The 21,751-nt window shown below is 38.3% G+C and overlaps 1 protein-coding gene across 2 annotated transcripts in view; it reads left to right on the top strand.

Moving 5' to 3' along the window:
* The first annotated feature begins 218 nt into the window (after positions 1 to 218).
* The window catches only part of LOC101155530 (collagen alpha-1(V) chain), an 87,607-nt gene continuing 66,074 nt past the window's right edge, over positions 219 to 21,751 (top strand). The window contains exons 1-2 of one of the 2 annotated variants that reach the window (XM_011481505.3): positions 219 to 666; positions 21,482 to 21,649. In XM_011481505.3, coding sequence (XP_011479807.1) covers positions 567 to 666; positions 21,482 to 21,649 — 268 coding nt within the window. In that variant the 5' untranslated portion in view covers positions 219 to 566. The remainder of the gene's footprint in view (positions 667 to 21,481; positions 21,650 to 21,751) is intronic. The other variant, XM_011481504.3, reaches the window with a different exon arrangement.

A 21,751-nucleotide genomic window follows, 5' to 3' on the forward strand; every position in this document is an offset into this window, starting at 1 on the left:
AGAAAACAAAAACTTTTGCTCTTGGAGAAGAATTCCCAGCGCAGGAATTGTAGGCGTGAAACTTTTCCTCTCAACTTTTTCCTCCCTCCTCCGGCCAAAAGCAGACCCGCCTCTATTAAAGGGACTCCTCTGATTTGTCCGGGTTTCCTGTCTGCGGGGTGAGTGACAGCCCAAGTGGTTTTTGAAGGGGGGATAGACTCTTTCCTTTTTTTTCCCCTGCGTGTTGCCCCGCTGACTTGCCTGCTGCGTGACGACAAGAAGGCAAAGGGGGGAAGATTTGAGCTGGGAGGCGCAGAGGTGCGGGGCAGTTCAGAGGAGCAGAGCGCAGAGGAGCAGTGCGGGACAGACGGCGCGCATCCGTCAGCCAGCTGGAGGAACCCCACACCAACAAACCCCTATGGCTGCTTGAGAAATATCCACTCACCCCCCTTCCCCCCCTTTTTTTCTCTTCTGTGGGACTTTTGACTTCTAACTTTTTTTGTCCAAATCAGCAGAAGTTGTTGCAAGTCTTATAATTAGTCGCTCCAAGTTGAAAGCGCACTTGCCGTGCACGGCGCTTGGCGGTCATGGATACCCATATAAGATGGAAAGTTAAAAGGAGGATAAGGGACGCTCAAATCACTATAGCGGTGATTCTGCTTTTTGTCACGTCGCGTGCAAGTTCAGGTAAGACGCGGCGGCACAGTGATGAGGGGTGAGAGGAGCGCTGCGCTGCAGAGTTTGGATGACGTCTCCTCTCCCCCATTCCTCTATAGTTTAATGTGGCCTTTGATGCATGCAGCTTAGAAACTTTTAAACTTCTTTTAGAGTAGATGTAATTTTCTTTTCTGTTTAGGGAAATATTTAAAGGTGAGGGTTGGAGTTGCCAACTTCCACCTCTCTTCCTCTCTTTTTTTTCATAAGCCTCTGCAAAGGTTTTGTTCCCTCAAAATGAGTTCATTGAAGATAATTTGTCCAAAATTCACATTTTTTTAAACAAGTTTTTGTTAAGTTTTTCTAATAAAGTTTATTTCTGACTTCTCAAAGACACTTTACAGACCGGCACCATGAAAATAGGCTTTATTGCTCTGACAGACAACAGAGAACTGTATAGTGTCCCTTTGTTTTTTAGAACAGATGAGAAGGATGAGTGCAGTTTTCATAGAAAGGGAGGGACTGAAGCTCCTCTGAAGTGGCAGGGTGGAGCCGCCTGAAGGAGTCCAAGAACCTTCAGGCCTGTGCTTAAGCTCCATCAAACAGAAGTTTCAGAAAACTCACGTCAAGAACCTAAAAATGTTTCTGTGCTTTTTCTCCCTGGGGAGCAGGAGGTCTAGAAGTTATCGGGAGGACTTTTGTATTATTAGCACCTTTAGGCTGGCTGGTTGGAGGTCAACTCTAAGGTGAACAGGTGGTTTCTTCTTTCTGTTTTAGACAGATAGTGGAACTGAAAATGCTCAACCTTCTGCACCGAGAAGGTGCTTTTATCACAAAAATGAGACATTCTTTCCTAGAAAAAAGACGATTACTTCAGCTTTATCTCCTTTTGGGTGAATTGGAGTGACCTTTTCTAGACTAAAAGAGGAGGAGTTTGTGTTTAGACTTGGTGGGATGTTCACTGGAGTCATTTTGATGCTGGAGGCTGGATTTAATCATCTCTTAAAACTGACAGAGGAACCAGACTCATGTACGGGTTCCTCAAGGGTCTTGATACACTTCCTGAAACCTAACACCTGACACATGCCAATGGGAAATACTTGATGATTGAATGCAAGCAGCATGCCAGATACCCGTGAGATGTGTGTAAAAGTCATTATCCTGTAAATAACATTTGAGTTAACTCACCCTTTTTGGTCATTTGGCATGCAGTAGACAATTATTTTCAGACCTAGATCATTTTTTTTTTCCCTTAAGAAGAAAAAAACAATTTTTTTACTGCAGGAATTAAAACTATCAGACATTATGTCAGATAAAAACGAGTCTTTAGAATTTTGGGCCAACCTAACTGTTTGCTTGAATTATTTAGAGTAACTGCACAGTTCACTGCATCTTATGAAGTCATAATAAAGTAATACTGTACTGTAAATACTTTGTGTTTGTTACATAGTTGGTAAATTTTGAAATTTGACTATTAGATAACTCTGAATTGCAACAGTTTCTTTCCATCACATATAACTAACCAGATATGATCAAACTACAGTCGTTTTCAGGTTTTAGTTTATAAAAATCACAATTCAAATGAGTTTGGCATTAAGCTAAGCTAACTTCAGAAACAGCTAGCTTAGCTTTGTTAGCCTCTCTCTTGGGATTGTTCCCATGTGTTTGAAAATAATTGTTTATTTACATTAAATAATTATTACTATTTAAAATTATAATTAGGTTGTTTTATGATACCTTTATACTAAAAAAAAAAAAATTCTAAAAAGTTTGCTAGGTGGCTTGCACTGCGAATACAGGCAATAATAGACATCATGGTGTATAACAATTTTACAATCTTTTACGGTAACAACCTGGACTATCCTTGAATGATACATGAGTTTGTTTTTGATGGATTCTGATTAAATTCCTGTGTATTTAATTGAATTATTGGGAAAGGTTAAAGGTGTTATTGTAGTGGGGACACAGTCAAAAATGAAAAAAGGGGTCAGAGTTCACAGGTGAAGGTCAGGACATTCAGTTTGTTTGTCAGGTTTACAGTTTTACTGCCTCTGGGGAGGAATTTATTTCTTGTAACTTTAAGTGGAAAAGAAAAGGAGTATGTGATTGTACTTTAACAAAAGTGGTCAGGATTTTAAACTTCTATTTTTCGTTTGTACAATTAATTTTGGCTACAATATACTATATGGGTATTTAGTTCATTCAGCTTGAAGTTGGATCAAACTGGTTGCAGCGATATGAAAGTGATTTTGATTTTTTTGACCTTTTTATTTTTTTGTTGCTTGTTCTTATCAACGATGGGCTGCATTTCTTTTCGTTGTGAATCAATTGCATTAATTAATCGATATTCTGTTTCAATGGTTTTTTAGCATTTGAGTTTTTCACACATTGGGCCAAATAAACATTCTTTAAATGCTTTCAACTAATGAAAACAAGTGTGGACTTTCACCAAAGCTGCTATTGATGAGCACTGTTGAAGAAGAGGGTTTTTCCCTCAAGAATCCAAATCTTTGGATTATTGTTGGAATAATGTTGTGAGCTTATATTTGTATTTTCCTAATGCAAGTTTTAAAGGGATAAACAGAAGAAGACTTTGCTCTTTAACTGAATTTTTTCCCATCTGGACTCAATAAGTTCTATTGTGCTGTCTGCGCAGCTCTCCAAAAAGGCAAAAAGAAAAAAAAATGTCTTCCAGATGTTTTCTCCCATTCTTGCTGAAACAGGGGACCATGAAAAAGTACTGCTGCTTTTTCCCCCCACTCTGTTCGGGAGAAAATGCACCATCCTCTGGTAGCTTTCAAGAAAATTTCCTATCAAACAACATCTGCAGACCTATGGAGGCGATTGTAATAGCCTTTGGCTTTTTGTCCCAGCCAGGTTTGCACATGTACATCCAGGGTCATTAAAAGGTTCTTTTTGTTTATGAGGGCTCACTTTATGACAGGGTTAAAGGTCGAGAACAGCATGTCCCCAGCTGGTTTTCTTCCTCAGCGTCTGTATATCTGAAGAACTCATCTTGAAGACAATAGACGTTGGTTTTTAAAGATGCATGTCATTTGTAGGCTTTGTACTTTTCCTGGGAATTGTAAGAAACTGAAGTTTGTCATTAATTAGTTATTTTATGGTCTTCTTCCCTATGAGAGGGATTCAAATGGCAGAAAGTTTCCATTTCCAATGAAAAAGTAATGCAACTACCGGTACTTGGTAGAAACCAGTTGGTTTAGTTCCTACTAGTGAATCATCTTTCTGTGGGACCTACAACTTGAAATGAAAGGCTGTTGTTTCTTTGTGAGGTTCATGAATCCATCCAGGGGTCATGCATGTCTCAATCAGATAAGCACAAAAGCATAAAAAAAAAAGTGACTTGACTTTATTTTTGTTTGTGCTTATTGCTGTGGCGCTGAGGAAGGAATCTGGGCTGCAGAGACAAGCAGTGACCCTGCAACCCATGTGCCACTGCAGGCAGTAAATGCAGGCTTTGTGCAACGGATGCTGCAAATCAGCTCTAATGCCCGATAATAACACAGCAGATAAAACAAAAAAGGCACCACAAGTTTTTGACCTGGTGTCACAGTTAAGGAGATGCTTTGTACCGCACAAGTTGGGCATTATTTACTGTATCCTGAACTGTTGCTTGTCTATTCTTTTTTCCAGACTAATGTTAGGTCAAATGATTGTTTAGAGCTTCTCAATGGTGCCCTGTACTCACAGTGTGCTTGGTTAGAAACCAGCTGCAGAACGGGTTCATTGGAAGATCATTTCAGGTTACAAGTGAATCATGGGTAAATCTACTCCTTCAGAAAAGCAGCTTTAGCATGTTTTGCTTTTTGGAGACTTTAGTAACTTTTGTCATGTTTCTTGCACCATTTCAGGCACAGCAAAGTGACGAGTTCTGTCTGGTCTAGGCTTACAATACGCTTCTCTGTATTGGGGTATTATATTCATTGAGCATAGAGAGCAATGCATGACTCATCCTTTCCAACCCCAATCCCCCCATCTCCAGCCAGAGCTTAGCCACAGCTTTGGTGGCAGAAACACTGAGCGTAAGCATTTTTTATTCTTGAGAGGGAAATACAATTCCCTTTGGTCGGTCAAGAAATGTTACTGTTGTCATGTGGGTTCTATTTTTTATTTTATTAGGTGATGCAATAAGCCCAAAAACTTGAAGGATAGAAATAAAATGTAAAAGTTTTTGTCTATTCAAAAGGTTTATGGAGAAATGAGAAACTTTGTATTGGTGATAGAATACAATGGTCCCTCACCATACCCTGATTCACCATGCACTGTCTTGCTGTCACACATTTTATTAATGCACTTAACTTTTTTTTAATGGCGCATTGTGTTCTGCGTCCTGATTGGCTGTTGACCATTGTCAACCAATCTCCCCAATGCCATGTGTCTGGTAGAAAGTGCATTTAGTTTGACAAATTTGCAGAAATGTTCAATCCCATGCTGTTTTTTTTTAATTCAATCATAATCAACATTTTTCTACAAAATTTTGAAATTTCAAGTTTAAACGAGATAAAAGTGTAGAAATGTTCTGTCTGAGAAAAGTCTATAAAGTGTGTAGTAAGGCATCTTACACCCTTGAAATTTCTTTAATCCGATTCTGCAGATTTCACCTATCGCATCGTTTTAGATCAAAACTCCTGCGATAAACGAGGGACCACTGTAATATATATATTTTTGTTGTTGCTGTTTTTGCTCATTTTGGCAAAAGTGAGGGTGGCATCATTTTTAGTCCAAATGGCAATGAACGGAACCAAAAAAACTGGATTTAATTAGGCCCATTAGCAACCAGTGAGTGATCACAAAGTTCGTCCTTATTTTATACACCTGTGGTTGTCCGTTGCCATCCAGTCTTTTTTGATCTCTACATCACAACTTCCTGGCCTTAGCACCACAAACATGTTCTTTTGTTGAAAATCTTTTGCATCCCGTCACCTGTTTCTGATGTACCAAATACATGGTTACTAACCAAGTATTTGGTTGAGTTTATAGCTTGATCAGCTATAATTTGGAGATTAAGATCATTTAAAGTTTGAAATTGTTGCTGTTAAATTAAGATGTGGAAAGAGGCACGTGCAAGAATGTCTTTTCCGATAAAGTTTTTCCACCGTGAGTCAGAAAGTCCCAATGCCTGCAATTTGTAATATCTTTAATGAAAATGAGTCATGAGGGGCAAACCACTAAAATGTCTGGGACATCTTCCATCTGCCTCAACTGTGGAAGAAAAGAAAAAAAACTATAACTAGCCACAAAGAAGTCTTATACTCACTGGAGTTCAAGATATATTGATAATCAAGCCTTATATAGATAAACAAACCAAAATGCAGAAATAGTTTTCCACCTTGTTTTTGGTTTACTTGGATTCCTTGACCGATTACGGTTTGCTGACAGTCTAGTTAGTTTGGAGTTTGGATTGGGTCATTACAGCTGATTTTTCCTATTGAGCCGTTTTGTCTCAGGTCTAATGGTTTTCTTGGGGGATCAGTGACCTGTTGCAGGAACTCTGACCTTTAACTTTGGCCAAAGCAAAGAGTTCACGGTTGACTCAGGGAATGAAAGAGGCCTTGTTCCTGCTAAACAAGCCCCAATCATCATCATCATCATGCCTGACAGTTTGCATTACGCTTTGGTCCTGACACCACCGTTCTCTTGTGGATCCAAAGCAGCTTCACTCAAGATATCCTTTAGGCTTTCCTGTAATGCAGCTCTGCAAACCTAAGCTCCACTTTGTCTCAAAATCTACCCAGTATTTATGCTTCATATGCTTACTGTGGCTGGTAAGTCTATGTAGAAGTATTTTTCAATTTGACTTTCATTAGCTTTTGTTAGTTGGTTTTTTGTGTGCTTTTTTATTTTTTTTGTCATTGTTAAATGACAAGTAGATTTGACTGGATATGATGGTTTTGATAAATGCTTTTGAGCTGCAACCTTATAATGTTATTTTGGAAGTAGTTTTTCTAATGCTAATTTTGTAGGGAATGGTTTGGTTTTGTAAAGTATGTAATTTTCTTGGTTGTATGTTATCATTTTATACTTTTATTGCATTGGATAAGCATTATTTAGTGCATAGACCTTAAAATTAGCAACAGATTGATACGTATCTAATAGCGATATACTAGTTTTTTTTTTTAATGGCTACTTCAGCAAAAGTAGCTTTTTGTCCTTTGCATTTATAAGAATATAAAGTATTTACTTTATAACTGATTTATCTAAAAAATGTTTATTTCCAGATTCACTGAGACTGGTTTAGGATTGGTGTGAAAAACAATTCCACAAAATTACAATATTTTGAGGTCAGGTAGTTTGTAAATTTATAAATTCTGTTAATTGCACACATAATGACAATTTTTTAAAAAGAAAACATGATAAAATGAATTGAATCCTTGTTATTTCATTATTTTGACCCATTCGAAATACAAGTTTATAATCTTAATTTATATGCTTCAATCAGCTCTGTCCTGCTTTCAGATTTAATCAAATCTGCTATGTTTGGTTCTGCCTGCTGTAGCTGATTGAAGCAGACATACCAAGAATAGTTTTAAATACGGTAATAAAATAACTTGTTTTCTTCAGTTGTCCATCAATATCCGACTCTGTCTGTATTTACACTAGTTTTAAATTATTCTAAGAAAAATCTCGTCATGCTTAAGTGTGGTGACTCTCCTGTTTGTTATTCAGCGATCCTAGATTCACTCACTGCTGAATCTAAGGATCAGATGTTAGACAGTCAGAGTAGAGATTCCACCTTTTTCCAAAATTGTACCTGTAAAGTTACGCTTAACACGTCCTCGGCAACTTGCGTTTAAGTGGCCGCTACCGATGAAAAGTTTATGTAAACATGCATTTTGGGCTTCTGCATTCAAAGCGCCATAGTTTATGCATGGTTATGCAATTTTCTTTGACCGTTTTTGGGCTCTGCCTACAAAATGCGTGGCTATCGAATATGGGTCAGAGGAAAAAATTAAAAAATTGCAGTTTGTGCCCAGCTGGGAAAAATATGAAAGATTCACGAGATAACCACCACTTCGCTATTTTACACAAAGCCTCTTCCAACTGTAGGTGGCTGACATGTGCTGGTAAATAGTAGAAAAAGAAAAAGACAAAGAAGCCCCTCCCTGCTTGTCCAGTGTGCTCTCTGGTTGATGCGTCACAGCAAGCCTTCACACTCGGTCACAGAGAACATAAATGCAGAAAACACATTTGGGAATTTAACTTTAAGTTTAATTTTAAATACTTGCGGCAAACAACAAAATCCAGCCTTGGATGCACTTAAAGCACTGTTGTGACATCACAAAGGCTCATTTATTCAAACCAAGCGTCTTTGCGACAGTTTGACAGCGATTTTTGCCATGAAAAGGTGAAATACTCAAAAAAAGGCGAAAATGAATTTTTTTTTGTTACATAAGTTCCCATTGAAAGGAAAAATGTCACATTTACATGTCAAAACTCAAAACACACAATTTTCTTCGGTGGGGGACATTAAAGTGCGAAAGAAGGCACTTTTCACACTGGCATGTTTATTCCATGCCAGAGTTTGTTTTCTCTTTTAAGAAGAATGAAAGCAACTTTAAACTTTGATGTGGACCAAACAAGCAGACAGCTTTTGACCCATCAGAGCAGAAAAAGGTCAGTCAGGTTAATACAGCGCAATGAGAGTTAGATACAAAATGGCCGTTTGGAAAGGTTGGAGAACAAGTGAAATGAAAAGCAAACTGAAGTCCAATCCAAGTGAAAAAGGGCTGAACTTTAGTGACACCTTTATCTGGTTTGATGAAACTTTAGTACAAAAAAAGTCCACAAAGGGTTTGGTCTGGGAAATCCTACAGGGACAAGAGGTAGGACATCAGTTTTTATGGTTAAACATATCACACAAAAGTGATTTTTCTTTAAAAATGATCACAAATGTTGAGAATTTTATTTACTGTGATCTGATGTGTTCATCAGAGTTCTTGTTTTCTGATTTTGTGCAGGAAATGTAGATGTAAAGTCATTAGTTTGACTCAGGACATGAAGTTGGTAGCACTTTTGAAGATTTATTGGAGTTGATTCAGGCAAATCTGAAGGCTCATAATTTATTTGCTCGTGACGTTCCTTTTAGCCAAAGGGTGGATGTTGCTCAAGTATGACGCTGGTTCAAGTGTCAGCGGGAGATGGATTATTAGCTAAATATGCTTTTGCTGCAACGCAACGTGTTGTGAGATAAACTTTTCCACCACAACAGAAACCGTCAATTTCATTATTACTATTATTTTTTATTGTTTTTTTTTGTTTTAATTCCAAAATCTCACTTTTCTAAATAATTCTTATATCTACTCCTGTTCTACTTCACAATAAATTTGTATGAATTTGGCAACTTCTAAATGAATCTTTAAAAACATCTATTAAAAATATTTTTTGTTTTCTTTTTATGCTTGAACAAATAAAAATGAAGGAACAAAATGACATTAAGTGAGAGGAAATGCTGTTATTTAGAATTTATAAAGCAAGAAAAACATTAAAGGCAATAAATATAATTAGCAATAAAACTAAGAACAATAAAAGACAAATGGTTTAAGTAAAAAGTGATACATTGACAGCCAATGAGTTAAAATTTGTTGAATTATTAAAGTTATTTAAAATATTTTAAAAACCCATCTACAGCTTCTTGTAGTTAATTAAAAATAGTTTTTTTGTTGATACATTTCACACCTTTGTATTTGAATTTTTAATGACTGTTTTTTATTTTTGCATTAGAATCCGTCTGCTACCCTCTTCCACTACTTCCACGGCCATAACATAATGAACATAATGCAATGTTCAGAATGTGCTTTTGCTCTGCCTTGTCTTGCTGAAAAATGCATTCCTGGAAAAGACGTTGTCTTAAAGCAGTATTTGTTGTCAAATTTCTCATTATTTTTTACGTGGTGTTTTTTTTCACACACCGTCAGCTGCACTAATGCTGTTTCAGTCAGTCTTTGTGGCCTGATGCGGTTTATTTGTTCCATGAAGGATCTGAGCAGAGGGCATGCTCCATTCATTCAATTCCTTCTGTGTTCTGTGTTCACTGAGAAGTGTAGAAGATTTGCCAGCAGGAAACTGAGGTTGAACACATAAATGAGGAAAGCTTAGCTGGTGAGAGAAAAAAAAGGTACAACAAGTTGAAACTTGTTTGCAGTTTGCGATAAATTTGCTATTTATTAAATTGCAAATATATTGTTATCACGACATCAAGTCGTACAATACACATATCGCAAAAGTTGGCGAAAATTGCAATAAATGGTAATATTGAATGTGCTCAAAAATCTTATAGCAGTTTGAAATATTTAACGAATCAAATAAATCCCTTTATGCATTTGACCAATCGGATGGAGCCCTTTTGTGTTAGATGTTCGCCATACATGTAAAGGGTCAATTGAAGTGTAATTAAAGTGTAATTTCAGTTTTGTTGACTCATATTTAAATTAAACTGTTGCAGTGAAATTGAAATTATGTATTTAGTGGTTTTGCCTTTTTGTTCACGTATCCCAAGTTATATCATCATTACAATACTGATCATTAATATCACAAATTGCGAGTTTTCCTCATATTGTGCAGCCCTAATGTTGACTCACTGACGTCAAACCAGGATGGTGCCCTAATGTATTAGTTATTATGAAACCATTTTACAATTGAGGGTCAAAGTATCTTGGACTATGTGTCATCAGTGGGTCTTGAGTGCAGCGTTGTCAGATTGGGTGTTTTGGAGTTTGAATTTGAGGGCAAAAACTGCTTTTTGCAGGTGGACATAGTTTAGATTAATGGGTCTGCGATCATTTTTGCTGTTTTTAGTTAGATTGACTTTTTTGGTTTGTTTTTTGCTGGGTTTGGGATTTTTTTATAGATTACTTTTAGGTTGAAAAAAAAAGTGGCTTTTATTTGGCAACCCTGCTAGAAGGATCTTAGACCAGATGAAACTAGCATAAATGAAGGGGAAATAATGGTGGATGCTCACTGCCCACTGACAATGAATCATTCCAATATTTCCATATTGTCACTACTGTTGTGAGTTAGGGTCTTCGTATTGCTCTGAGGCCCAAATCATGTGTCCCCCCTGTCAGTAAATGGGACCCGAGTTTGTACTGTATTGGTTCTGAGGTATTTTGACTGGATGCTTAACTTTGTTGATATTTTTGGTTTTAAATATTTTTTTCCATTTATTAGTACCAGAGTTTTTCTTTCTTAATCCTTACTTTAGCCATTGAAGAACTATAGATCAACATCCTTGCCTTTTTGTTGCTTCCTTTAGGGGTTGTTACAGCATCTGGTTCCATTAAATCCTGTCTTCAGTGTCTTCCTTTCTCACACCAACCCCCCTCATGTCCTCCTTTGCTGCATCTATGGACTTTCTCTTTGGTCTTCTTCTAGACCCCTTCCTGATGGCTTCAACCTCAGCATTCTTTTATCAACAATAATCACTGTCCCTCCTCGCAACATGTCCAAACCATCTCAATCTGGTCTTTCTAGTTCTGAAACCTTCCTCCACCCATTCCAACCTGCTTGCACACACCTCTTTACATCTTTTCCACACTCATTTATTCTTGACTGTTGACCCTATGTACTCAAAGTCCTTCCCCATCTTCACCTCTGCTTCCTATAACCTCCCCATTCCACTTGAGTTTCTCTCATTCTGGTCTTTCTGTTGACCCCTTCATTCCCCTCCTGTTTGGAGCTAACCTCCACCCATCTTGATGTTACTCCACCTGGTCTCTGCTGTCCCTATAGATGACGATGTCAACTGCAAACATCGTGATCCACATAGATTCATGTCTGCCTATTCTGTCACAGCCTGTCCATCACCACACCAAACAATAAGATGATCCTTGGTGCAGTCCCACTTCCATCCTGAACTACTCTATCACACCTACAGCACATCTCAGCATTTTTTTGAGGTCTCACAGGTCTTGAACAACTCCAACCTTCTTCTCTGCCACTCCAGACTTCCTCATACAAACCAAAGCTCCTCTCTCTGTATCATGTCATAAACTTTAGATCGACAAAGACACAATACAGCTTCTTGTCACCTTCTCTGTTATTCTCCAGAAAATTCTTCAAAGCAAACTTTGCATTTGTGGTTTTCTTTCTCTACATGAAACCATCCTGTCTGGTTCCACTACTCTTTCCCATGTCTTCATTGTGACTCATCAGCTTAATACTGCTATAATTTATTTTACTCTGCATGTCTCTCTTCTTAAAGATTCCTCCATTCCTCAGATATCCTCTTACTCTCTCCAAGATTTTGTTCAACAACCCAGTCAGAACGTCTACTACCACCTCTCCTAAACACTTCCATACCTCCACTCTTCATCCTCTTCAATGTCTTCCTCTTTTAATTCTTACTGATCTTTACTTCCAGCTCCACAACATCCTCCACTTCTTCTCTCTAGCATTTTTCTCATCTATCAGCTCTTCAAATTTCTCAATCAATCTGTTCATCACAATTGTGGAACCTGTTAACACATTTCCCTTCCAGTCCTAGGTCTTTCTGAATGCCTGTACATCCTTTCATCTCTTTTTCTCTGTCTCACCTGTACAGATCCACCTCTCCCTCCTTTGTGTCCAACCTGTCATACAAGTCCTCTTCCGCCTTTTGTTTGACCGCTGTCACCTTCTCCTCGTGCTGCATCTCCTCGTGCTTGTGATGTCTTCTAACACTTAGTCCACACTCCTGAACTTTTTCATTCCTCCACCAAGTCTCCTTATCTGCTTTCCTCATTCCACATGACACACTAAGTACCTTCCTCCTAATCTCCCACTCCAATTCATCTCTTGTGAGACAGCAGGTCATGTTTGGTTTCATCTTCTCCTTGGAGGTGCGGGACATCAGTAAAGCACAGCAGAACCTGATTGGCCTAAACTACCAGTCCAGAATTGTTTTTGATTTTTGGGAAAAGTATTTTTTTCGTCCAGGATTCTATGTTCTTGTTGTCATGTCAGTGGTGAGTTAGTGATGGCATAATGGTTACGTGTGAAGCTGGCTGAGTGAGTTAACAACAGGACTGTCAGAGCTGCAGGGCCTCCTTTATCATGCATTTAAGTCACCCAGTTAACTGGATCTGCAGTAAAAAAAAAAAAAAAAAAAGTTCAGGAAAAGTAGCAGCAAGTGGTTATGAAATAAAAGCAGTTGAAGATGGAGAGAAAGAAAACAAAATCGGGAATGAGAAATGCTGAAAGAGGAAGATAACAGCTATCGCATTTGTACTCCGAGTGTCTATTCCTGTACTTTTGCTGCTTTAATATAAGCTTTCAGAGGAACGCTGTGGAATCTTGACTCAGATTTTCCATCGCACTCGGGTGGGCGGCTGTAGTGATTTATCTCACTGGTTTGAGCTTCAGCATGGAGACAGTGAAGTAAACCATCTGGTATTCCCACTGTTAAAGCAATAAGAGGCTGTTTTAAAGGGCTAAGTGTATATAAGAGACGTTCAAGTATGAAAAGCTCTGTTATTGGGATTGTTTTAAGGTGTTTATGCATGTCAATTGAAAATGTTCACTCCTAAAAAGAACAGCACTTTTATTTTTTTGGTTGCTAAATAATTATGGCACATCAAAGAAGTGGATACGGTATTATATGTCCTAAGTGAAATCCATTCTGCAAGTAGATGATTTACTGTATTGAAACTTTCTTAAAGCCTTAGTCACAACTGCCCATACGGGTGGATATGGGCTGTCGGTGGGTAAAAAATAGGGAAATTTGTACAGGGCATGCAGGTGGAACCGTATGAAACATCAAGGTGGTAGACCACTCAGTGAGCCCATAGAGCAAGAAATGGTCGTGGTGATTTTTTCTACCACCAAATTGCGAGCAACAGCTCATTACTATACGAGCCATTAGGGGCACAGAGAACCTACAAACCTGCAGTTCTTGTACGACTCATGGCCTTGTTTGGGTCCATGTGACTAAGGGTTGAGCAATCCCAAAAAAAAAAAAAAAAAAATCAATTAAATTTTTAGTGTTGGACTACAGTAAAAGGTTTTTGATTTCAACATACCTTTTAAAGAATAATTATATGCTTTACGTGTAGGATTAAAGGGAAACAGCTGTTCTTTATGGTATTACCACTTGTACAATCACTTCAGGTATGTATGAACTTAGATTTTCAAGTACCCTTTTATTTATGGTAAAAATCTTTACAAATTGTTCACAGAGTAGGTTAGCTACCTACTTACTGCCCGCATATAATATGAAATTCCATTCTGTACAGTAAACGCCTCGCTTCTGAAATTCATGTGGGTACATAAAATATACATTTGTTGATCCGAGGAAATAATACAAGTTCAAAAGAAAACTTTGTTCTAGCATTTTTTTTTAATGAATCTATAAACAAATAAGTGTCAAATCTGAACTTTTTTTTGTTTTGCTGAGGTTTGTCTAAATTCTAGTCGGTTGCTTCTGGGCAGGAATCTCAAAGCGTAGCCTCATTAGGAAGGGGTTAATTTCCCTCTTCACTCTTTCCTCCTGCGGTTTATTCCATGTGCACCTTTTGGTCCAGGTCACTGGTTTAGTGATCCAAAATGCCTGGACTAAAGCTGCTCAATAAAAGAAACCTGGAGTAATACTGTGAAGTTAATCACTGATTTATTTCATATACTTTTTGTGACTCTATAATGTTGATACAGATCACTAGCGTTTGCTTCTATTGTCTTTAAAGAAAAAAAACAACATGATAAAAATAAATTAGTGAGGTCTGTACATAAAACACTTGGGAAACAAAATAAATACTCAAACTAAAAGTTTGGTAAACATAAAAAGCAAATGCTTTAACACTAAATCATTAGATTTCTTGTATTTATATGTTAGTTTTTTGTTTTTATTACACATTTATGTTTTATACTTAAACACTTGCTTGAGTATTTTATAGATGAAAACAGATTCAATGGTTGACAAAATAGGACAGAAAAATATAAGATGCTACGCTAGCATGCTCGTCTGCTAGCTTCACATACCTGAAGAGCTGTTGCAGCAACAAACTTCGGTAAAGATGGAGTAAAGCAGCACATGGATTACTTTTGAAAAAATAAATTGTTAATTTGATCTAAATCTTAAATTTAAAAAGTGAACAAGGCAAAATACAAAGTTATTTAAATATATTTGCTACATTAATGTATGCTACTGTAAGAACAGGAAGTCAAATATCTTCTTCTTGTGTTTAGTTAATGTGAATTATAGCGCCACAGTTCACCTAGTGGAAACAAAATGAATTATCATAAACCATGTACCATTTTGGCTTCTTGTTTTTTCTACGTGCATAATTTTAATAGAAAAAGTAATTTTGTTTTATAATGAATATTAACAGGAAACATAATTTGTGTACAGTAAAGCCAATGAGTCAGCAGCTGAATTTTAATGGAGACTTTAAATACAAATGAGTGCAAACTCATAACCACAGTGAAGTCCTAAAGGTTTGTTGATGTGGTAAAAGTGTTATTTTTACTCCAAAGGTAACACCAAAAATCCTTTGGATTAGATAAAAACAACATTGTAACAAACCAGCAGCTTTAGTCTGTCATTGTTACATCCGAGCTGTCATCATGTAGGGAAAGTACACGCCATAAATTATAGAAACTGTTGAATGGTGGATCTGCAGATGAATGCTTGGTAGTACTGGTTTTTGACTGATGTGTATGCATTTCATGAAATGTGGTCAGTCCCTAAAGCATCCACTGAAAATGAGTTTATTATTTATGTTTTTTTTTATTGTATTGGGTTCTATATTTAAATGCAGGTTCCTTGAAGGGGTTTTGATCTAGACACACTAAATCAGGGGTGCTCATTACATTGACGAAGGATGTGATGGTAGACTGCCGACCATAAAAGATAAATAAGCAAAATATATACTGAATATGTAAATATACATCAACGATCCTACACAAAGATCTACGTTGCTGCGTTTAACTACTCTGGAGCTCTGTCTTTCTTCTCCCGGCGAAGGACTACCCCGGCCCTCGGGAACCTTTATTGAGGCCCCAGGTGGCCCACGTGCATCACCGAGTCCGAGACGCTATGCCTGACCCAGCAGTTCTCGCCCGTAGGATCAGAGCCCACTCAGGCAGCAGTGTTGCCCAGAGGAACTCGCTTCTCGAGTGGTGTCTACAGAGCAGAGCATGAAACATGATCATCAATGCTTTCCGTTTTTAAAACTAAACGCCATATCTGTTCTAATTATCAAAAAAAAAAAAAAAAAACTTTTGAATTGTTGATTTCAGGTTTAGAGCAAAATCTGGTAAAATAATAAAAAGGAAGAATACAAAAATCCTCATACCCTCATGATATGTGCCAAAGGGTCCTCTTCATCATAGGGCTCACTCAGCCTGGTCTGGGTCAGGCTGACAGCGCTGCAGCGGGTTGATTTCTCGGTCGTAGGCCAGGTAGGCCAAAACATCAAAATTTACTTTAATTTTTGGCCACAATATCTTTTATGGCTTGTACTTACATTACACCCATCCCATTTTTTAGTGATGTAGGACACCTATGCAAGGTGGAACAGCTGATGGTGCCTACAGACGACACCAGAGCAATCCTACCTACCAAAAGAGCCAATCTTAAGGGCCAGATGGACTCTGGCTAGGCCAAACTGGTGTGCTGTGAGTGCACAGGCCTTTAATTACTCCATGTCCTCAGCACCAGGTCAAGCATGCGCCTGGAGAGCTAGGCCTCACTTCAGGAAGACGAGAAGGATGGGGCAAAAAAAAAAGGGAAGAATGTTAATCCCCATCTGTGAAAAAGGTCTTAATTCACTTGTCTGACACCCCTCCTCGTGTCAACGGAGATGAGTCACCGTCTGGAGTCTCCAGTTTAGTTACAGTGGCTTTGTAAATATGTGTGTACATATAGTCGGTTTGGAGAATGGGATTCACTACAGCCTCAGTACCAAGCCAGACGCAGGATTATGGATTTGGCTCTCAAGCTCCGGCTCAGACACAGAGAGGACAGAAAAGTCTAGAAAAGTCCAAAATGAAACAGAGTTTTAGAAATACATGTTATCACTGAGCAAATCCTGAACTGCTAACTCTTTTTTCACAAATAAGCTTTTTTAGTTAAGTTAGGTACTTAATTTTTTTACGGTGTTGATGAAGAGTCCAAATTTAAATGTTTCTTCATCCTTTGTCATCTTAAGTTCTGGGTTAAAACAGTGGAATTGAAAAGTTATTTTAAAGTTTATTCAGGAAATCTTGTAGTTTTATCTTTTTGGTGTGATCAAGTACAAACAACTTTTGCAAATGACTCTTGATTATGTTTTTAAAAGGCTGTCTCTGTTTTTTTTGCCTCAGTTTACACAAATCAAAAGGGCAAAAACTGTAACTTTCTTTGGAAAGTTTGAGGCCCCTGAAGTAAAATCGGACTTATTGAATATAATTTTGCCATACCTAACAATTACTGGAAGTATTTAAGAAGTGTATGTAGCTTACTCTAATGTTGTGTTTCCAAGTTGCTGGGAGTAGAAGCTGTGCAATGTTGTATAACCTTTAACCATTTAACACCGCTCTTTGACACACTGTCGCTCTTCGACCGTTTACGCCAGGGGTTTCCAAATCCAGACCCAGAGAGCCGGCCTCCTGCATGTTTTCCAGAAACCCTGCCTTTTCTGCTGTTGATTACCTGGATTAGACATGTTTAGCCAATTAGGAGCTTCAACGGCAGACTGGCCTGAAAAAATGTAGAACTTGAGGCCTGAAATTGGACACCCCAGGTTTACGCAATTAACGTGAACCAGCTGATTCTGATGTGGAGGAAAGTGGCTGTTTCTATTGCCCTGATTTGAAATGTATTACCAGTGTGAAGTGTTGCATATCAGTGCAAAGCTGCTTTTCTCTGTTTCAGAAGCCGCTGGAATTACATTAATTGTGCAAACAATTGAAGAGCTACTGTTGTTGAAAGGATGTCAAGACTGGCGCCAAAGCTCTGGTGTTAAAGGGTTATAGTTGAGAGACAATACATAAACTAGGATTCATTTGTATTTGAAGTTATAATAAGCAGGTATTCCATGGAAGCTCAAAAACTATTGCTACAATTTGGGATAAAATTTGCTTTAGTAAACACAAAAAAATTGTCAAATTTTACCCAAAGATTGCCTACTGCTCTCAAGGTTATCTCACATTTTTCCACTTTTAAACAACCTAAAGCAAAAATCGTTTGAGATAATTTTGTGAATACTTGGGGAGACTTAGAAAAGCTTTGCAAAATACTACCTTATAAAATCACTCACTTCAAACTTTTTCTCCAACACTGGCAGTAGACGGGGTTTCACATCCACATCTTTGATTTTAACAAGGACATGCATGCGTTTTAAACAGAGACTGCTTGAAGAAAGCAGTGGAAAACTGTTTTAGTGGATAAATCACACTATTTTTTGGAATCGGCTGATGTTTTTTTAACCTCCAGTAACAGACATTTTTTAACTTTAAGATGACCTTGTTACTTTGTTCTTTTTCTGTGCTTAAATTAGAAATGCCGGCATGTAGCAGAGACTCTATAGTTGACTTTAGGCTCTTACAAGAGTGCCACAGTGTGGCGATGGGAGTACCGTATGATAGACGGGCTTATTTACTCATCGAAGAGTTTCCTGGATTTCTAAAGCCTAAGTTTGCACAGCATTTGCACTCTTCCTTATTTGTGTCATTTAGCAGGAAGGCCGTTTAGGTGGGCAAAGAGGGAATTCAGAGTGACCGAGGGCAGACTGTATACAAGACCGAGTCATCCAAACAGCTTCAGTGTATTTGTGGTCAACTTACCTTCTAGACTCAAGGGTCTATGGTCACAGGAAGAGTACTTTTAGCCTCTAGCAGTAGAGGTGTTGGTTTCCTCTGGGAACCTGGCGTGCTAAGTGGGTAAACACTTCAATTTAAGGACGTGGGGGTGAGACCCATACCTGTGGTTTAGGAAGCTATCACACCAGCTTCATCAGGAAGCTTGACTGCTGTGAAAGAAGCCCATGGATGAAGGAGTGTGAGAATATTAAAATCAGGGAGGTTGGAAGAATGGAACATGTCTTCATACCCACTTTAATCGTGCAGCCAAAAGAGCAGCGCTCTGTTGGGCGGCCTTTCAGGCCCTCGACGTCTGGCTTACCTCTAGCTCACCCTTAGACCCATGAGGATCCAAAACCTCAGATAAATTTAGGGATTTCACGCACAAATAAAAGGAAACTGGCAGTTTAGTGAAGAGAGGTGAAATGATTTGGAATAAATGGAATCCTGATGACAGTTCCTTCCTCTTCTAAAAAGCCCTGATCTGTCCTGGGATCGGATCTTGTCAGGGTGGATTAGCAATGGCTGCATACACACAGCAGGGACCATGGTACACTTAAAGTCAAACTGGATGCTCTCCAAAGTTTTCTTTTTCATTCTGGACTTGTTGATTTCTACAGTTAGTTTGAGTTTTTGCAGCTTGACATTTAATGCAGAACAGCTATGTTGTCAGATCTCAATTCCTTCATGGTTGAAGATCATAGATAGTGTCTACTTTTAATACTATTTTCATGGTTTATTCAAAAATAGATAAAAGAAAAATGGCAAAATATGACAGTATTGGAATGATACGATAAAATTACTATTTCATAGATTTCTCATGAAAGTTACAGACATTATTTATATTGTTATTCATCTTGGTATATCTGATCTCATGAATTTAAAGAGACAGAATTGCAAGGAAACACAAATAAGTCAATAGATATAATCGAAATGATGGAAACGTATAATGCACAAATATTGTTCAAGATAAATTTAGCCTTATTACCGTACATGACTAAAAAATTCAGCTTGAGACCCAATTTATCTGGTAAGATAATTTCTAAATCTTGTCCTTTTATAGACAGAGTTTTTTGGATCCATGGATTATAGATTGTTTTTTTTAAAGTTTAGCGTGATAAGATTTAGTACTATAGATCTAATATGGTGATTTTACACAACTTATCTTGTATGGTACAAAAATATTTACCGCACTGGGACGTAAAGTTCTGGTGAAATTTTGGCTACTTTAACCCAAACTTCTCTTAAAAGATCCGTTTTTTTCTCCGATCAGACCCAATTTAGTTTCATGTTGTTGTTGTTGCTGTTCTCATATTTCTTGCGCTTTCTTGCTGTTGGTAAGGTCACAATAAACAGCCGCAGCATCAAAGCTGCTAAAAACATTTTAAGGCTTTCATTAAAAACACTTGGCAGCCACCTGTCCTCTTGAGATCTTACATGGCAAATAGTGTTGTTTTGTTTTAAGTCTTTTTTTGTCCTTGAGACATTGATTTATTGGAATTTAAACCACTGCTTTTGTCATTATTAGCTTGATTAGTTCAAGAAAACTGTTTCACAGCAGACTGCAAATGAAGTTTTACTTCTGGTTTTGGATCAAATGACATTTTGAAGAATTGAGAAGGTAAAAACCAATAGCATGGTCAATTTGTCGTCTTTCTGCTGTGAATAAAGTTTTCAGTCACGTTTGGTGTCTGGTGGTTCTATTCTTGTTTGAAAGCAGTTTGACTCATTTGTTGGGCAGTGAGTGGGTAGATGTAGAACAGCACAGTACAAGCTGAAAAACGACAGATGAAATGAACCGCTTGTTTCCCCATCAGACGACAGTGCAGCTCATGGTTTATTACCGCTCAGCTCTAAGAATCAGTCTCATTAAAGAAAGCCCTGTAATCATGGTGAATGATAGACATTCTCTGACTTGTGGGTCCCCCCCCCCCAGCCCTAATCTTCATTGTAAGTCGATGACAGATAAATCTGTCTCTTTGTTTAGCCTCTACTAAACTGCTTTCAGATGTAGAGCGAGCAAATCTCTGCTTCTGACAATCTCTGAAGGAGGAGGTCATGGACGATTTTACCTGAGCTGCCATAATGAAGTCAGTGAAACGAGAAGCACCCATGTCTTTGACAAGGTCACATTATATTCCTTTTCTTTGACTAATTAGAGTATCATATGATCAGTCAGATCTTTCTGACGATGAAGCTAACTTGCAATCATTTTTGGTTAGACGAAGAGGAAGTTTTTCTTCTGCTTTGCTGCACAGCTGTGGAGAAACACGTGTGGCCAGAGTATCCTCACATGAAAAGCTCTGCACACTCAGAAATGTGCTGTGCTGCACGTGAGTCATGCTTAATGACTTCCAGCTGGAACTTGGTGCAGATGGCTTCGAAGCAGCCCTTTCACTGGGAGGCGGATGTCGCTATTGAAAGCATTGCGTTGCAGGCCTTCATAGGTGTTGCAAGTCTATATGCAGCTTTTACAATGTGTGTTGTCATGTCATGAGGGCTTTTGGCTGAAGGAACAGCTGTTTGTTCTGGGTGGTTTTGGCCAGTGACTCTGTGGTCCAGGGTCAAACTGCATGTCACATTGTTCTGACCCAGTGTACATCCCTGGTTACAGCCAAGAGGACCCGCTCGAGAGTGTGCAAATTACATGGTTGCGGCGGGAGAGTGGCCGCGGTGGACTCACCATCGAAGTGAACTGGTGGAAGGACTGGTTTTTGCTCAGCTGTAACCCGTGATCATGGCAATCTATAAATGGGCACATCTTTCTTTAGCTCTTAAATGGAAAACATAAATCTCCTCCGCAGGCCCGCTGTGACATTCTCTGCTAAGTAATCTGTTCTTCTGAGTCAGCACAAGGCAGAAAATACAGGGAACGGTGAAAGAATTTGCCATAATTAGGCCTTACTTTGGAGACAGACTTTTTCGGAGTGTGCTTAAACAGACTGCTTCTATATGGGTCGTACAAACTAACCATGATGTTGCACATTCTTTGACAAACTGATTTCTCATTCATTTTTTTTCTTATGTGAATCTAACTTTCTTTGTTTGTGTCTCTGTTCTCTTTTTTCTTTTCTAGTTGAACAAGCTGACCTCTTGAAGATATTAGATTTTCACAGTTTACCTGAGGGAGTTTCAAAAACGACGGGTTTGTGCTCACATCGGAGGTCGACGCAGGGACCCGATGTGGCTTACAGAGTAACCAAAGATGCCCAACTCAGTGCCCCCACCAAACAGCTGTACCCAGGTGAGTGTGTTCACGAAGACAGGAAAACAAGAAGTTGTAAAATTTGAATCAAAATTTGACCTAAATTCTCATATTTTTACTTTAAACCACACTGACCCTGTA

This window comes from Oryzias latipes, chromosome 12, assembly GCF_002234675.1.
Source record: "Oryzias latipes chromosome 12, ASM223467v1".
NCBI lineage: Eukaryota > Metazoa > Chordata > Actinopteri > Beloniformes > Adrianichthyidae > Oryzias > Oryzias latipes.